The 19,219-nt window shown below is 41.7% G+C and overlaps 1 protein-coding gene across 2 annotated transcripts in view; it reads left to right on the plus strand.

The window, feature by feature from the left end:
• The window catches only part of ripor1 (RHO family interacting cell polarization regulator 1), a 91,417-nt gene that overhangs the window by 15,943 nt on the left and 56,255 nt on the right, over nt 1–19,219 (plus strand). For both annotated transcript variants that reach the window (XM_034084900.2, XM_034084901.2), the window contains exons 2-7: nt 9,840–9,963; nt 10,512–10,664; nt 11,367–11,445; nt 11,764–11,787; nt 12,209–12,262; nt 16,090–16,239. In XM_034084900.2, the coding sequence (XP_033940791.1) occupies nt 9,840–9,963; nt 10,512–10,664; nt 11,367–11,445; nt 11,764–11,787; nt 12,209–12,262; nt 16,090–16,239 (584 nt within the window). The remainder of the gene's footprint in view (nt 1–9,839; nt 9,964–10,511; nt 10,665–11,366; nt 11,446–11,763; nt 11,788–12,208; nt 12,263–16,089; nt 16,240–19,219) is intronic.

Consider the following 19,219-nt stretch of genomic DNA (forward strand, 5'->3'; position numbering starts at 1 on the left):
ACTGACAGGCTGTCAGGAGAGAGAGAGAGAGAGAGAGGGGGAGAGAGGGGGAGAGAGGAAAAGAGAGCGCTTCCGCTCATCTCTCCCGTGTTATTCTCCAAAGTGAATGTAAACTTGAATAATGTACTTCATTTGAATGTAATAATTATGTTGGTTGTTGTTTGTGGAAGCGCCAGTGCATGAGCCCCATTAACTGAGTTTAAACATCACTTTAAATGGAAGGTCCCCATAGGCCCCGCCCACTCGATCGGATCGGCGATCGGTATCGACCGATACTGATTCCGGCGATCGGTGATCGGCCACAAAATTGGCGATCGGAGCATCCCTAAATCTAATCTATTACATAGCCATTACATGTCTAACTCTTAATGACAGGAAGGCAGAAAGCGCATTATACAAATAATAATACTCATAATAATGATAATAGCAGATATTTTTTAACAATATAATTATTTTTAATAAACCAAATATGAACAATTGAGGAAAATTAGGAAAAACCGATGATTCAAATGTTGTAGTACAAGTAGTAATGTAGTTTGTGCATAAATTACTATTGCAACGAATGTGTTAATTGTCTTCATTATTAGTAGATTTTTTTGGACGAATGCTCTTCGGTTACAACGGTGGGGCCAGTGACAATACAATTCAACTGGCCCGGATGACCAGTGGAACTTTACCCTTAATGTCTACCCCTGGGGGGAGAGAGAGAGGAACAAATGGGGGAGAGAGAGAGCAGCGAAGGGGGGGGGGAGATGTAATTTCCTGATAAACGTTTTGTTTGATCAGGCATCAGCTGTGGAGAGTATGTGCTGCAGGGAGGTGGATGCACGGAAGCTAGCAGCAGAAAAAGCTGAATATGTTATTAGTTGAATGGTCTCCAAGTCAAACCAAGTAAGTGTCGTGCTGAAGAAAAGTGAAATGACTTGAATCAAATTGTTACAGCTCAAATGCATTGCAATGATTTTGTTGAAAACTTGAAAGTGAAATGTTAAAAAGAACAAGTTGTATAGCTGAAGGTCTTGTGATCATGTTAAAGTTGGAATGAAGTCTGTAGCTCAAAGTATGTGGAAGGAGAAGTATTTGGCACAAGGTGTAGGTAAAAGAGGACATTGACTTCCATGTTTCCAAAGGTTTTAAAAAGTTGAATATTTCAAAAAGTATGAAATATTTAGAAAAAGTTGAAAGTTTCCCATCGATTGCTGAAAAGGCTGAATAGTTTGATATTTAAATGGTTTCTGTAGCTGAGAGTATGCTGAAGTTATTCAATGGCAAAGTATTTGTTGAAATAAGAATAAAGATTCAAAGAACTATAGTGGAATGCTGTAAACAGCTCACTAAATCACAACCGCTCAAACTACAAACTACTGCCGCGGATTGGGCAGAGACGGAGTGTGAGAATGTTGCTCCCCCATGTGACGTAATATGACGCGTTTGACGTATGCCGTAAAAAAAGTAGCAGAGCTCAAAACGGCTCCTTTCCCTCTGAAGTCCTGCCCTCGTGTCTCGTAAAACATTTCAAATCCTGCATTAACTTTTTTAATTGTAATTTTCAGGCGAGGTTAAGCATAAATCTAGTAAAAACAAAAACCTGCAATCTCCTCCTAGGAACTTTATCCGAACGACTCCAAATTCATCGGGTAGCGTCTCCAGACACGGGCGCCAAAACGATATCATGGCATTTTTTTCTTTCGCACGGCATAGCCATGATTTAGCACCAAAGTTTGCGTTCACTCGATGCTAGGCGATCCCTCGCCATGGAACACGATGATGTCATAACTCCAACTGACATGCTCAGAACGGCACCAGACTTCAGATGATGGCTAATGGTCCGGCCCTCAACAGCTTTATGTCCATTGGGGTGTCATCATATGCTGTTTCCATGGCAACGCATCCCTCGCCATAAAACACGATGTTGTCGTAACTCAATGGAAAATGGTCCAAAACGGCACCAGACTTCAGATGACAGTTAATGGTCCAGCCCTGAACAGCTCTATGTCAATTATGGGGTGTCATCATATGCCGTTTCCATGGCATCCCTCGCCATAAAACACGATGTTGTCGTAACTCCATTGAACATGCTCCAAACGGCCAAAAACTTCACAGGTTTGATAACGATGCAGCCCTCAACACATCTAGGCGTATTATATGGTGGCATTGGTAAAAGACTGACAACTAATTTGTTTTTATCGTTTATTTGGCAGGGACAATGCACAGTAATAACACAGTAACACCTAAAACATTAAAATGTGTCAAGTGTAACAGTGCCAGATTTAGCCTTGAGCTAATTTCCATTCGCAGTCCCTCACATAAAACATTTAAGAAGTTTACATTTTACAAACATAGCAAAAACAAAATACATGATATGCAAAAGGTGCAAAAGAGCAAGAGCAGCATACGCAAGTATTTATGACATGGTAATACAATATAGCAGCAACGACATATAAAGTGCAAGAGAAGATACAAGAGCTACATAAAGTGCAACAGGAGATACCCCCGTGCTAAAGTGCATTTAGCGGTGATTGCACGGATGTTTGTTTCTCAACCATTCTTTGAGTTGACCTTTGAAGCTATTGAGTGTGGGACGATCCCGTATCTCAGTTGGGAGGCTACTCCACAACGAGCTGCCTGACTATAACCCATTGAACTAAGATAAAAGGTTTTGTGGAGACTTCTTAGTGAGCAGGAACAGTCCACCAAAACCAAATTCATTATCTAGACTTTCTGATAGAGATGGTGCACAACATGATGTTCAAACAGGAAGTTAAAGAGGAAGGTGCCTGGATGTGATGGACCCAGCATGACTCAACTTTTCCACTAGCTTTATTTGTCCTGTCTGCACCTCTGTCAGGCTCAGTTTCTCTCTCTGAAATGTGCTCTTATCGCTCTCTCCTATGTTCTCACTCTGAGCACTTCAACTAGGTTAAGTCAACAAATGGTTGGACTCAGACTCCCACAACACACACACACACACACACACACACACACACCACACACACACAACACACACACACACACACACACACACACACACACACACACACACACACACACACACACACACACACACACACACACACACACACACACACACACACACACACACACATTCTTCCTCTGCTGTTACTCTTTTCAAAGGAATTCTTACTCCCAGTTAAGAGTAAAGTAAAAGCACATGTTAACCCTTTGTATTTGACTTAAAAGGATACTATGAAAGTTGAACAGCATCAGTTAAGTCAGTATTGTTTCCATCCCCTGTGATTTAGTTCCACTCCAGCAGAATTGACCTTTTCTCTTGAGCCAGATGACTGCGGCCCTCAGGACTATCTCCCTTTGTTACATTTCCTGTCAGGAGAGACTGTGGCTTCTGACTTCCTGTAGGATTATGACATTTCCTGTTCTGTGGGAGGAGGGGTGGGATCTGGAAGGCGTCTTGTGAAGGCCTTTCAGCTGTTTGAAGAAACAGGATGCAGGACACTGGACAGGCCACAGTAGGAAAACACTGCTTGAACTGACACATATTTACCGCTGACTTCAGCCACAGCTCCCTGCTTCAGGACTCACACTTCAGAGGTTGGGTTAAGACCACAGCAGCTTCATTGGATTAGTCTTTTTTATGTGACATTCATACTAGTGAAAAACCATTTTAATTTTGAATGCCAAACAATATAACGTCTCTCTTCTGAATGATGGGTTGTGAGTGACATCAGAAGCTCTTCATGATTTTAAAAATAAAGACATTTTCTGCGTCAGCTATACATTTTTTTAATTAGTACATTATAAATAGTGCTGGCAATTGAAACAAAAAAAAGTTCAATCATGATTTATCAGATGCTTTAAAGGACTACTATTTACTTGTATTTTGGGGAAATATAACAAATACACGTGTGCTGTTGTAATTAAGAAATGCATGACAACTGGTTAGAGAAATCCAACGTTTTTTTTCTTTATTATAAGATGATTTCTGAGCTATTGGCATGGTGTCCAAACATTTTCTGACACTTAGCTAAAGCATCAACAAAGCCACTGTCACATTGAGCCGCTGTGACTCCCTCTGTATAATGTTAGCTACACAGATCATAATTATCTCTGCTGCTATCATACTGCAGCTCTATTGTTGTTGTCTTTATTGTCTTTATTAGGATCCCCATTAGCACTAACATGAGCATTGGCTATTCTTCCTGGGGTCCTTACACACACAAAACATACATAAACATACATGCAACAACATTTAAATAAAACAAAACGGCTCATAATTTCATGCAATTTAGTAGGAATTGTAGGAATTTAAAAAAAATTGGTCATCCAATTATCGCCATCCTAAGGCCAAATAAAAAGTAAATACAAATAAGTGTACATAATAATATATGCATTGCATACATAGCCACAGGCACAGTTCAAATGTACTTTATAATACTTTTGTTGCTACCTTTTGAAACATACTTGAGAAGGTTCCTGAATGATATGGACGGGTAAAGAGTTCCAGCTGACCCTGGCTCTGTCCATGACTGTTTTCTGTCCCTTGTTTGATTTAGATTTGGGTAATACAAACCTTCCTTCTATTGCAGGGGTGTTTGATAGTTATGTTGAGCATACTGCGCTATAAACCTTTGTGATCAAATATGTGGTGAGTGAGTCACTGTAATATTTCTGACAAAATGTAACTAAATATAAGTTGACCTCTGTCTGACACTTAGCCATTTCAGTGTCTCCAGCATTTCAGGTACTCTGGTTCTGCAGGAGCACTGCAGTGCACATCGTGCTGCCTTATTTTGTGCCACTTGTAGTTTGTTTAAGTCTTTTTCTGCAGCACTTGACCATATAACCAAACAATAATCAAGCTGCGACAGAACCAAAGCATCCAGAACTTGTCTACTGACATCCATTGGCAATTATTTTTACAAGTGACACACCCCTTCCCATTTTACATACAACATCAATTTGTTTAGATCATGATAATTTATGATCCAGGGTTATACCTAGCAATGTTGTCTCCTTGACCTGTTCAACTTGAATATGGTTTAAATGTAGTTGCAATTTTGGTTCACCTTTTAACTGATGATTTGATCCTATTAATAAATCATTTGTTTTTCCAGCATTAAGTACCAACTTATTATTTTTGACCCACTCTGATATCAGTAGTAGAACTTTATTCATAACATTTGTCAACTCTTATAGTTGATGCTGCATAATATATTGTCGAGTCATCTGCATACATTACAATGTTAGCTTTTTCTAACACTAATGGTAGGTCATTTGTAAAAATAGAAAATAAAAGTGGTGCCAAACAACTACCCTGAGGTACTCCGCAAGTGACTGTCTTCATCTTTGACAGACTTCCATTAAAAAAAACGGTTTGACTTTGATTGGTCAGGTAACTTTCTAACCACCTCAGCGTATCAAAATTAAAACCATATTGTTCTAGCATGTGTAACAAAGAATTGGGCGGCTATTTGTACCAGAAAATGGTCCAGCTGGATTTTTTGCAAGTGGAATAATGTTTGCTATTTTCCATGCCTGTGGGCAAGCACATTTTTCAATACTCAAATGTATAATATGGCAGATAGGCTCTGCAACTAAATTATCCACTCCTGGTGGTTTATCATTACATTTACCTCGTAGACATTCAACATCTGTAATTGTTACATTTTAAATGTACACTTCTTATTTTTCATAATTAAATAATTTGTTAGAAATGTGTTTATAGTTTGATTCATATTTCTCCTCAAATGATTCACTTTGTGAAGCTGACAATTGAGCAGCCCGACCAAGCAAGGAGGCAGAACGTCCAAAAATATAACCCGGTGTGGGTATTTATTAAACTCGAGCCCAGGACACAGCCTCAATCTTGCTGTTTTTGTGAGCACAGTCACCAGCCACAAGAATCTCACACACACACTAAACAGACAGGGCAACAGAGCCTAAATACACACACACACTAATCAGCAATTAGACACAGGTGTTGGGGGGGGGAGACAACACGGGGCACCAGGTGCACACAATCAACAGCAACAGACATGGGGGAACACTTTTCAACATAAAACCAGCAAACAGAGACAGACAAACTGAAACACAGACAGATGCACACACTACCTACTGTACACTTCGCCACCAACAAAACTACACAATTCATAACGGAGGCCGAGATCTATGGCCCCAAAGATCACCTCTGTTACATTTCCTCACCCCTCTCCCCTGGAAGCACAGTGTCTTGGAAATCTTGGCTTCCCTACAAGGTTTCTGCTTCCCCTTGTGCAGCATGGTTTCCTCCGGGGGGGGCGTGAAGCTTCCCTTTCTTTCTCTTCGGGATCTGATTCTTCCTCATGCGCTCCTGCTGGTTCTGCTGTCTGACGCGCTCTCTCTCCTGACAGATCTTCTCGGCCATTTTCACCCGCTGCTCCTCAGCCAGAAGAGCATCTTCCTTGTCTTTAGTTTCCTTCTCCTCTGCCAGTTTCTTCTTAGAGAGCCGGGACCGCGGCCTCTCTAGCTGAGCGGGATCCGCCCGGCACCGCTGCAGTTGCATCAAAGTGGCTATCTGCTGCTTCATATGGATGAGCTCCCTCTCACGCTCCTCCTCCGTGCTGCGCTGCAGGTGACGCTGCAGGCTGCTCTTCACCTTCTCCAGCTTCTTAGCGGCCGCTCGCTCTTCATCTGGCGGTTATTCTCCTCCAGGATTTTTACCAGCTCCTCCCGCTTAGATGTTTCTTCTTCTTTTCTGGCCTTCTGGGCCGTGAGCTCTGCCTGTCGCTGTCTCTGTCCCTCCAGCAGCTGACGCTCCATGATGCGCTCCGCCTCCTCCTTCTGTTGCTTTTGCCAGTCCTGCTCCTGGAGCTCCATGCGGTACCCTTTGATCCGCTGCATCACTTTCCTTTCTCTTTGGGTCTGGTCCCCGTACCAGACGTTGATGCGGTCGAGCTCCTCAGCCAATCTGCCGTCTTGCCTCCGGAGTCTCCGTTCCTCTTTTATGCTCCATGTTTCTCAAACGGCACTCCTCCTGCTTCTGATATCGCATGAATGACTTCATCATCTCCTTCAGTTGGTCAATCATGTCCCCTGGTTGACCAGCCGCGGCCCTCTGGTCAGCTCCAGGCATAGCCACACCGTCATCTGGCTCCTCTCTTTGGTCGCTCTTCTTTCCTCTCGGCATTTTCCCCTCCTCACTTGGTCAATCCCACTTCTGACACCAATTGTGAAGCTGACAATTGAGCGGACCGACCAAGCAAGGAGGCAGAACGTCCAAAAATAACTTAGGATCATACCTGTGTTTAATCTAGAAAAAGGTAAATGTGTGCATTTTATTATAAAGTTGTGTATATTTCGTGCAGCCTCTAGTTTTACCAGGTGGAAACATGGTCCATATAATGTGAATACATGCAGAATTAGACAGTAAGAGGCCCCTGACATTAGGCCTATATTAAAAATAGTAGGGGCTTTTAACAGCTTGCCAACTTACAGGCATCCTCTGCATAGCAGTATGAATAGCCTTAAAAAAAAAAAAAACACTCTGTGGTAACGAGAGTCATATTTCTGACCCAAATGCCCTAAGTGAATCCGTTAGTCTCATCTGACTGACCCAAGGGTTGGTGCTGGTGTGACCATGAGGCTTCCAAATGTTCAAAGCAGATGTCAAGCTTTCAGTTCATGACTCGGTGGGGGAGAGCAGACCCACGTGAGACAGTATCAACGGCTGTAATGTTCAGTTTGAGGAGCGTCATTCTCTCTGGGAGCAGCAAATGGTGTCCATTCTCGGACCAGACCATTAATGTCATGTAGAGCAGCCATAGCATCTCTGTGACTGCACTCAGCCGGACTGTAGTAGGGCAGAACTGGGTGACTCTTAGTGAAGCCGTCCAAGGCCATAGACAAAATGGAACCACGTACTAACAAAAAGGACACAGGGTCATCAATGTCTCTCTTTACCATTGGCCTAATCATAAATCAAATTAGTGGGAAAAATGTGGAACACTAATCCATCATGTGAAATGTTGAGTTAATTTAAATAATTACTTATGGGTTGAAATCAAATTAACATTAACATTAGAACTAAAGTCAGTTAAAATTGGACTTGCACGGATCAGAATCTAATCAATACACCATTTTCCCAGCTTACCAGTTCTGAAGATGTATTGGTATCCTGCCGACAACGCCAATTTGTAAGAGAAACTTCTGCAGCCATGGAGAGTCAGGACTCAGAGAGACACGAGGAGAGTTGGAGCTTTGATGTCAAACACTGGTGAACACCTGGAGACACTGAATCACTTATCTGACTCTTTGGTTCTGTGACCGAGAGTTGACCGGTCATAAAACTGGTAATGTCAACAATAGCTGAGACTTCCCATTCCTTAAGACAGATAACAGACTTAGGGTTCGTCGTAAATGTCAACAGGCAGAAAGGTTAAATATTTTAGGAGTAAGGAAGAATTATTCTTTGACACTTAGGAGTAAGACGGAAATATTCTCTAACAGAAACTGCAACAAGACTTTCTGCCATTCAAATTTAACACACTTCTTATATATCAGGTGATATAATCTTCAATGCGGGTGGGGATGGATAGGAGGTTGGCTTCTGATGAGCGGAGGCAGCGGGAAGGGGTGTGGTGGTGCAGCAGGTCTGTGACATAGGGGGGGGGCCTGATTGTTGAGGGCTTTGTGAGTAATCAGGAGGACTTTTTGAAGTTGATTATTTGACGGACGGGGAGCCAGTGGAGGTTCTGGAGGACGGGAGTGATGTGGTCTCGGGAGCGGGTGTGGGTGAGGAGGCGGGCAGCAGAGTTCTGGATATGTTGGAGTTTATTGAGGAGGTTGGATGGTATGCCGTAGGAGAGGATGCTATTGCAGAGTCGAGTCGTGATGTGATGAATGCATGAATCAGGGTTTCAGCAGCAGAGGAGGAGAGTGATGGGTGGAGATGGGCAATGTTTTTGAGGTGGAAAAAGGTGGTACTGGTGATGTGATTGATGTGGTGGTTGAATTTGAGCTGACTGTCGAAGATGACTCCGAGGTTGCGGATGTGATTTACTGCTGCAAATACGTTCAAACATGCTGTCGACACGTAAAGCAGTGGCAACTATGCCACCATTTCAGCTGACTTTTTCTCAGAAATACTGTCACATAACATCCGTGTCAGAAAATACAACCCTCTCTCTTTCCCTCCTTAACCACATATCTAAAAAACGGGGATACAAAGGAGCTGATCCAGATTTGCTGCGTTCATGACAACATTACTCAAATGTGGGATGGCTTTACGTTGAGATCCTGGCAAAGTTCGGCCTACATCCTAATCTATCGTCCCCTATCAGAAAGTTGCTATCAGAAACAATGTGCGACGTGTTTTGGAAGTAATATGGTCTTTGTTTACTTTAGCAAGCTTCGCTGACACTCAGAGCTAACCTGTACTGGAGAGAGTATGTGTAAGAAGCCGGATATAAAAAGGTACTCACCTTGTGGTAAACCCGCAAGAGAGAACCTTGCACCTTGCACTGTTTAATGCTAGAGTTCCTGGTTGAGGATTATACACTTTTTTACTTCAAATTATTGATATGATATGATGAACAATTATCAGGGAGTCCTGAAACTCATGTGACCTGATCGTGTTAGAGAGGTTAAGGTCTAATAGGGTTTCAAAGAGCTCTTCTCTGACAGGGGCTAGCCAGCGGGGCTACTGGCAGCAACAATACTCTCCTGGTCAAGTTGTCATGTTTTCGTTTCAGTTTCCATTTGACTCAGTTTTCCCTAGTTGCTCTATGACTGTGTGCCTTGGATGAAAGAATATTATTTCCGGTCAGGTTGTCATGCTGTGTGTCAGCAGTGTGTTGATGGCTCTTCTTCTCTGCTTTGTTTAGGGGGTCCGTCCCGAGCTCTCTCCACCATGTCGCTCTCTGTTCGCCCCGCCAGACGCCTCACCTCCAGATCCATCACTAGGAGCCAGAGCTTCACTGGAGTCAACACCAACGACACGCCTTACAGGTACACACACTCAAACATGTTTCTCGGTTTAAAAATGTATCATTTAACTTTATAATGTATATATCGTGAAACGTTCTCCTTTACATAATGATTTACCAACATAGGGTTATTTATATCGTAGCTTTAAAATACTTCTTCAGTGTTTAATTAATAAAAACTGGTCCCAGTGTTAAAAATGTCACTTTTTTATTAAGATCAATTGAGTGTAATAACAAAGGCATTAGTTAATCTAATGACAAAAGGTGATACACTACCATATTATATGAAATGTCTTAACAAAACAAAGCTGCTTATCAAAACAGAATAATTAGAAAAATATATCATTAAGACATGAACAATTTGCACTGGGGACAGAACGTCCCTTTCCATGCTACTTCAGCTACTTCCAAGGTGCAGAAGAAGGGAAAAGGTCTGAAGAGCTCAGAACTCCAGCAACACATAGAACAACTTTAATATGTGTTGTGGCACAGGATCAGCGTTCTGATGGTGTCAGTGTGATGTGATGCTGAGAAAGTCATATGTCTGATGTTGGTGTTTCTGATTTGCAGGAGCCTCTCAGTGTTCAGCACTCCAGGCGTCAGCAGGAAGCCCAGCAGAGCCAGCAGGATGTTCACCATGTCCACCAAGTCCAACCCTCCACCCAAAGTCCCCCAACCAGAGAGACTTGATCAGGTCTATGAGGCGCTGAAAAAAGGCCTTCAGTGAGTACACACACACCCACACCCACACACACACACACACACACACACACACACACACACACACACACACACACACACACACACACACACACACACACACACACACACACACACACACACACACACACACACACACACACACACACACACACACACACACACACACACACTTGCTGCACATGATCCTGCTTATTGCTACTTTTCTTCTCTTGCGCTGTTTTCTTTTTCTTTTTCTTAATGGCTTCTTAATCCAAAGTGTTATGTTCTCCACAAAGTATTTGGGGTGTTTTCTGAAAAGAAACTGAAAGCTAAGGTCTGTTTTTGTGGACAGAGCTGAAGTTAAGTTGACCAGACTACTTTGTGCGGATTCATATGATAACACATACTCCCTTGATAAGAGCTTCATTAGCAGCGGTTTGCTATCCAAGACGAGCAGGCTACTGAATGTGCAAATTGACCAATCAGAATCAATATTCACCTAAGTCATGTAATAAGTTTAACATGTGTTAATGTATCCTTATCTACGTTAAAACGTTTTTTTCAGCAATTTGGGTTCAATTCTACAGAACTCTTAAAAGCTTAAACCCTGATAGTGAATGTGTGCTTTTATGTTCTGACCTGAAACAAGCTTTACAAATATTTGTTTATGAGAATTCATTAGTGATGTGATGTGTATATGTTAAAGCAGTGTTTCTCCCTCAGCTCTTACCTACAGGTCCATCAGATGGACTCGGACTGCCTCAGCCGTCAGATGAAAGAATCAAAGAGGAACTCCAGACTGGTACGTTCTGTTGGCTCGCCACTACCAATGAAAAGGAAAACGCTTTACCGGTTTAATTCTATGACCATTTTCTTATGTTTTATGTGGACAGAAGCACATGAGTTTTGTGGCATATTGCAGGCAGAGGTTTTGAAAAGGTCTCTTTTTAAAGTTGAGAAAAATATCAAAATTAGCTGCTGGCACAACAAAACATTTACATCTTGAAGGTAACTCCGGTTGTAAAAATGAAAATGTTCTGAAATAGTAAAATATTACTTAACATAAAGAGTGTACATCATATTGTGCTGCGACTTAATAACAAATGTTTCTCTCTTTCAGGGTTTCCTGTATGAGCTGGACAAGGTGAGCTACTCTCTATTTAAGTGAGACGCTATTAATGCAGACTCAATACTTTCTCCGTGTTTCCCTTCTGCATTGATAATTCAGTGTAATTAAATGTCCACAGTATTAATTCCATCAGTACAACAGATCCATCTCACTTTCGCTTCTCTACGCAAATTATGTACTTTTACGTCTCCGGGATTGTTTAGCACGCTGCACATTCATTATGTTGCACAATAAAAATCTTTCAAACCGCTCAAAGCCCCTTCCTTCCAGGCTTTGAATCAAATATGTGTGATTGCGTTGTGTGTGCTGTGGAAATGTTAGTATGCATATGCCTTTTTTTTGTAGCGCTGACCTAAGCCTTTATTTAGAAAAGGAAAAAGTCCAGTCTTTGTTGACCAATTGGATATAAAAATGACTCTGTGCCTCCCTCTGACAGCAAGTGAAGGTGACAGAACGGTACATCAGACGCCTGGAGTTCCACCTCAGCAAGGTAAGATCACCATGATCTCAGTTAATACCTCGCGACAGCAGTTAATGTTAAAGAACAATAAACTTTCAAGAACATTTTGAAAATGTTACACAACTGTATAAGGGACACTGTGTATGTGAATACTGTTGTGCTGCATCTAGATGTTCCTGTCCTCTGTTAGAAGGTGTAGTTGACTCATATTAAAGTATGGCAGTCCACAGTCTGATCCCTATAACTGCAAAACGTTGTTGTCTATCAGCGGTATATGACATTTAAAAATGCTGGTACATACTGTATATCCACAACACACAAAACATGCCAGTCTGTAGTCGCTTCACTGCGGATTGATAGGAATGTTCCTGCCGTACCGACCAGGTGCCGTTTGGATGAGATTATTTCCCTGTCTCAATCTAAATTGAACTGTATGAAATAAAAAGGCACATTTGTCTTGTAGTAAATAAAAAGGGCGACCTGGAGCCAATCCTGCAATTGCAAAAGTGAAAGAGTTGACATGCTGAAAACCCAACCCTTGCAGTGGGGTCTGGGGGGAATAAATAAATCTATTACTACACGACATATTTAAAAAAATGAATGGTATTTAATTTTTTAATGTTACTTTGTTCTGAAAGCTGAACCTGCTGCTCCTCACAGAGAGAAGAGGCTGTGTGAATTACTTTACATTGTGGATAGCCCCCATTGTTCTGTGTGTCAAAATGAAAGACAGCCCACACACCTATCAATCATCAAACCGTGGGGTCTTATTTCATTACGTGTTGATTTCTATCAACACGTAATGTTGTATCGATGTATCGGGACTTCCTGCAACAACACCACGCCGTTATCGTGATTCTTATTGGCCAGAAGACATTATCAAAGATGTTCTATTGAGAAGACGATCACTACGTGACAAAAGTTTTCAAAACCGTTTCTAGTCTTCGGTATTTCCAGACAAGTGGCTGCTGAAATCAATCTTACTAACTGCTATCTGTGCATTTTACTCCGCGCGAGTTGGCGGACTTTATTTTGCTTACCTTAACATCATTGTTCAAGGTGGGGCTAAGCCATTTCTTGGTATGGCTGTAGCCTACCCCAGCCATACCATGGCGCCGCCACTGACTGCAAATGAGCCACAACTTTTTTTGCAAAACAAAGCTGCCAACTGGGGTGGCAGCTGGGGTGGCAAGGCATTTTTCTGAGGTGGCAGCTGCCACCCCGTGCCACCCTATAGAACCGCCACTGCCCCTGGATACATCTTTGATAGCTTTTCCTTTGATAAATGAAGGTATTGGAGAAGGCCATGTCTGGCACAAATTGAGGAAGAGTGAACTCTTTGAAGGATGGATTGCCAATTATCATCTGTTATTTCAAATGCTAGATCATCATCCCACTGAGATCTGATTGTCGAAAGAGAGGGAGAATGCAGGGAGGAAAGTACATTATACAACACTTATAATTACTCCTCTATTCTGCACATTTATTTGAAGAATCCTATCTAAGGTTGTTTCTGCTGGTTTATTTGGAAACTGTGGGTATTTGCTACGTGTGAAATTTCGAATTTCGAATACAAAATGTGTCTGTCAACTGACTAAATGAGGCAAATACCTTGTTTATATACAGATCTTCAAAACTACGTATTCCCCCATTATTCCAGATCTTAAAAGCAGAATCCATCACAGATGGAACATATGGTTAGAATAAATCGGTGATCGTATAGACATGATATGCAATCCAAACCGTTTCCTACACTGTACCCAAAAGACAATTATATACTAATTGATTACTGTTTTAGGTATACAATTCCAATAGAAGAGCTGATCCAAGCAAAGCCCGCAATTAAGTTTTACCGCAGTAGGCCGATTCAATAAGAATCCAAGCTGGTGTCTCTGTAGAAGGAGCACTTAGCCAATAGAGCATATTCCGTACTTTCGCCGCCCAATAATAGAATTGGAAATTGGGTAGGGCTAGCCCTCCTGATTGTTTTGTTCTTTGAAGGAAATCTTCACGAATCCTAGTTTTTTTTAAATTCCAAATAAATGCAGAAATATATTTGTCCAGAGCAGGGGTTTTCAAAGTGTAGGAAGGTGAACCTCCCCTCAGAGAACATAAGAACAGCTGCGCCCCCCCCTCCCAATTATTATTGCTATTATTATTATTATTATTATTATTATTGTTGTTGTTGTTGCTATAATGCAGGGGTATTATTATCCAGTGAAATGCCCTTACCCCCTACTGGCCTAGTTAAATGAAAGTGGTTACTTTTTTTTGGCTGGGCAGTGTAGTTTTACACCGTCTTATTTGACTTTCTCAGGACTTAAAACAGTTTTTTGGGGGCAGACCCCTACAAAGAAAACAATATATTTACACACGTAAGGTCATCATCTTAACAGTTTGTTATGCTCATCGAGTCATCTGTGAGCAGAGCATCAAGTTGGCATGCCTATTACAGCTGAATGCGGCAATTACCATCTTGTTCAGCAAAACGCCTCACAAACTTATTAAGATCTAAAGCTTTAGTGCGTTTTGATTCAATGCTGAGTACAGCCACACTTGACAGTCTCTTCTCTGTCATTGTAGACCGCAAATACCTCATTCCTTCCGTCTACTTGGGTCCGAATGCTTCTCGTTTTGTGCCGCCGCCGTCCTGTTCAAATCAAATCGCCGACAATCAAATTTCCAAGCTCGCGGTGGATTATTACTGGTGATTATTATTACCGGTAGATCCGCCCCTGCTTGACCGGTATTTGCTTTTGATCAAAGTCAATGCGGAAAACCCGCACTCACACAGGTAGGCGGACGTGAAGGGAATGAGCACTTTTACAGCCTTTTTGGCAAGGTGGGGGAACTCGGTCTCCACAGACAGCCAAAAGTATGCAAGTGACGTTTTCTGCCAGACGCTGTCTCCTCTCTCACTTTAGGTAACTTCACTAAAAATCAATCCATGTTGCCGCTCGCATAAAGTTAGCTGAAGTTAACAAGCTAGATTTCACTGTTTCTCATTATTTTTTTCTCACGCTACGCCTCCCCTGAAGCTCTCTGGCGCGCCTCACACTTTGAAAACCGCTGGTCCAGAGTATTAAAATACTTTTTTGGTATACAAGTTGGAATACATTGAAACAAATATAAGAATTTAGGTAAGGTGTTCATTTTCACTACATTAATGCGTCCAATTAGCGATAATGGGAGATTGCCCCATCTCTGAAAATCTTTCTTAGTACGTTCAAGAAGGGGGGTAATAGTTTCCTTAAATAACTTTCTATACAGATTAGTAGCCTTGATGCCCAGATACGTCATGTGATCAGTTTTACCTTAAATTGAAAAGTTTCAAATGAAATTCCTCTGGCTATGATATGGCGTTTAATCACGGCAGCATTTAGCTGAGTATCCGCCGGTAGAATTCTCCTGCATTCGCTCCCCCCATCTTTTTTTTTTTTTTTTTTTTAAAGCTACCGACTGAGAATCAGCACTTTTCTAACAGGGCTGAAATAGAGGGGGATGAGGCATGGCTAGAATGGGTGAACTGTTTGGTATGTTTTTTATATATTTGTATATATCCGAGACCTATAATATATGCCTAAAAATAGTATAATAGGAGACTTTTCATATTTTTTTCACGCATCAAGGATTTTAGGTTATTTGCGAGTGCTAACACCTTTTATGACCAACCTAAATTAAATGTGAATTTTATTTTAAACTTTTAATGTAATTTTTGTAGAAATTAGCACATATTTAAATATGGTGCAATAGATCTTTTCTCCTTTTGTGAAAATACAGTTTTTTTGGCCACATGACACTGTCATGAGGCCTATGTCTACTTTGGATTGGAGATGAACTGTGTTTCCTCTCCGCAGATCGAGGAGCTCTACGAAGCGTACTGCCTGCAGAGGAGACTCAGAGACGGAGCGAACAAGATGGTGAAGGCTTACACCACCTCTGTGAGCAGCAAGGAGGCCAAGGAGAGTCTAGCAGAAGCCAATAAAGGATACAAAGAGTACACAGAGGTAAGATGAAGAGGACGGAGGAGTGGGGAGATGGAATGAAAAAGTGGAATAAGATAGGATGAAGAACAATTGTAAATGTATGAGGAAGAACAGGGCCATGGAGTGGTGCAGGAATGAGTCCTAAAACCCTGAAAAGCATTTAACCACTTCCGGTTTTGTTGTTTGAAGTCATCCTTTTTTTTAAAACATGTTTTTGGTTAGATGCCTGAAATGAGGTCTGTGGTTAACACAAACTGAAGAGATGTTGATGTTTTGTTCTAGGAAAATGAAATGTGTCTCTAAATACCAGAGGTGGGGGACTTGAGTCACATGACTTGACTCAAGTCAGACTCGAGTCGCATATTTTTGGACTTGAGACTTGCTCGACTAACATTGATAAAAGACTTGACTTGACTTTGACTTGGTATTCATGACATGAGACTTGACTTGAGACAAATGACTCGAAAGGACTTTACTTTTTAAAATTAAATAATTGCATTTGTTTTTGTATTGTACGGAGCCCCTAAAGGGCAATGAAAAAAAAAAAATTACTGCATCTCGTTCGCACGAGAGCAGTGGCGGTTCTAGACCAATTTGACTGGGGGGGGCCACTGGGGGGCCAGTTATTTTCTGAGGGGGGGCACAATAAATGCAGGACGAAAAAAAGAACTAGACAGTATGAAGTAATTGTGCAAAACAATGCAATACAGTTATTGGTATTTGTTTCAGTACACGTATTTGTTTCAGTACACTTATTTATTTCAGATAGATTCTATAGTTATTACTGTTAGCTTCAGCTTAAGTTATAGTACAATTTTTGCACTAACACCATATCATATAAAAATAAAGGCAATGACCAGTTACATCTCTACTTTACATAAGGGTGTCTGCATCCCAGGCTGTAGTTTCCTTCCCAAAATGTCACATTACAGCAACAAAATCCTGCGGTTTCTGTGATTTTTGGCAAACCGATCAACAAATAAGTCAAGATTCAAAGCCTTTGACCTCCTTGACTCAATACCAAGCACACCCAGATTGCTCAGTCTCTCATCAGTTATGGTGGATCTGAGAAAAGTTTTGACCAGCTTTAATGTAGAAAAACTACGCTCACAGGAAGCAGAATTGACTGGGATTGCGACTGCTATTTTGCAGAGTCTGAAGAGCTCAAAAAACACTTCTTTATAAGGCTCAATGAACCGAACAAGCTCCACTTTACTATCAGGTCTCTGCATCCCAGTCTTTATTTTCCTATCTAAAATTCTGCTGAACTGATGTAGTTCATGCCCCAAGTCCTCAATATTTGCATCATACAACCAGAGGTTGCGCTAGACTTTTTCACTGCCCGTCATTTTGACGGACAGGATCGTAAAACTTCTGTCAAAATCCAGAATTACCCGTCGGCCTTTACACAACTCTGACGAGGGGGGGGGGGGGGGGGGAAGCATGCTCGTGAACTGTCAACGGGGGTTTGAGAGACAGTTCACATGCGCCGTGTTATGCATGGCTGCTGCACCTCGTGGGAGCGTGCACAGCGTAAAGCCAAAGCTCAGACATTTCAATGATTTGTACGGCACAGTTAGGTTTGGAAACGGTATGATTTCCTTTTTGGAGGGCATGCATAACACGGCATAATACCGGAGCCTCGCTGCGGGGAAACTTTGGCGCTGTTTCGCGTTTGTTCTAATCTGTCAAAATGACGGACTGCTTTCAGATTTGTCCGTCATTGTTAAAAAAAATCCGTCATAGACGGAAAATATTCGGTTAACGCGACCTCTGCATACAACTGAGCAAATGAAAACAGAGTTGTCTCCCTCAGAAATGCATGACTTTTGGGGTTAAGAGCTTGGATGCTATTCATCATGTCACAGTTTGTGTTTGAAAACCGTCTATTCAGCTCATTGAGCATCTGATCAATGACAGGGTAGAAGAAGGCTGTACGAAACCCGTGTTTATCTTGTTCTGTCTCTCTTTGTCCAACAGTAGTCAGTACGAAGCTTTCAGCAAGTTTAGAGCTCAGTCGTTTTTGTCGTTTTGCTGCTGGCTGTATTGCAGTATCACATTGCTCAGAAATGTTCAACACTTCATCCCACAAGTTATCAAAAAATGACTCCTGCCTGAAGTCATTCAATGTCTGAACTAAAGATCCAACTAAATCCACAGCCTTTGAAAGGTCAAGGGATGAAGACTGTAACATGTCAGAGAGAAATGTTGTTTCTGCAAACACTTTACGGAGTGTTACAAGATGCACAATGAATTCTAGATCCAACTGTGCCAGCAGACCACGTGCCTCAATAGATCTCTCACCATTGCGTTCTTGGGCTGTCTTGCAGTACTCGCTTGAGGGCTGGTAATCTATCCATAATGTTATAAATCTGCATGCCCATCTAGTGTCACTCAATTGCTGGAGTTCTCTTGGGGCACCTTCGTACATCTCTCTTTGGATATCTAGCCATTTGGGGTGGACATACGACCCAGATGTGAAGACGTATAGCTTTTCTAGTAAGGAGAAGAACTGCCCTGTATCTACTAAAACTAGATTTAGACAGTGAGCATTGCAATGAACATAAAAAGCATATTTAGCTTGCTCTCTGATTCTAGCCTGGACCCCTGAGTGCTTACCGCTCATGACAGCAGCACCATCATATGCTTGGACTACAAGGTTGTTTTTGTATTCCAGACCGTTACTTTCCAATATGTGAATTATTTTTTCAGTAAGCCCTGCTGCATCTAGCCTCTCTGCTGACTCAAAATGGAGAAAACTCTCCTGGATAGCACCATTGAAGTAGTACCTGACTACAAGAGAAATCTGTTCTTTTTGTTTCATCTGCCATGATGCTAAAGACTTCACTGTTTTTCACTTCCTTCCTATTTCAGATCGAACCATGTCTGCACGACAACCCAGAACTTCATTCTGAATGGTTTTGCTTGTGTACTTTGCATTATGAATGGAAGTCAACCTTTTTTTAACAGCTTTGTCATGGTTAGCAATTGTCTCTAGAAT

The sequence above is a fragment of the Pseudochaenichthys georgianus genome, chromosome 6, assembly GCF_902827115.2.
Source record: "Pseudochaenichthys georgianus chromosome 6, fPseGeo1.2, whole genome shotgun sequence".
Taxonomy (NCBI): domain Eukaryota; kingdom Metazoa; phylum Chordata; class Actinopteri; order Perciformes; family Channichthyidae; genus Pseudochaenichthys; species Pseudochaenichthys georgianus.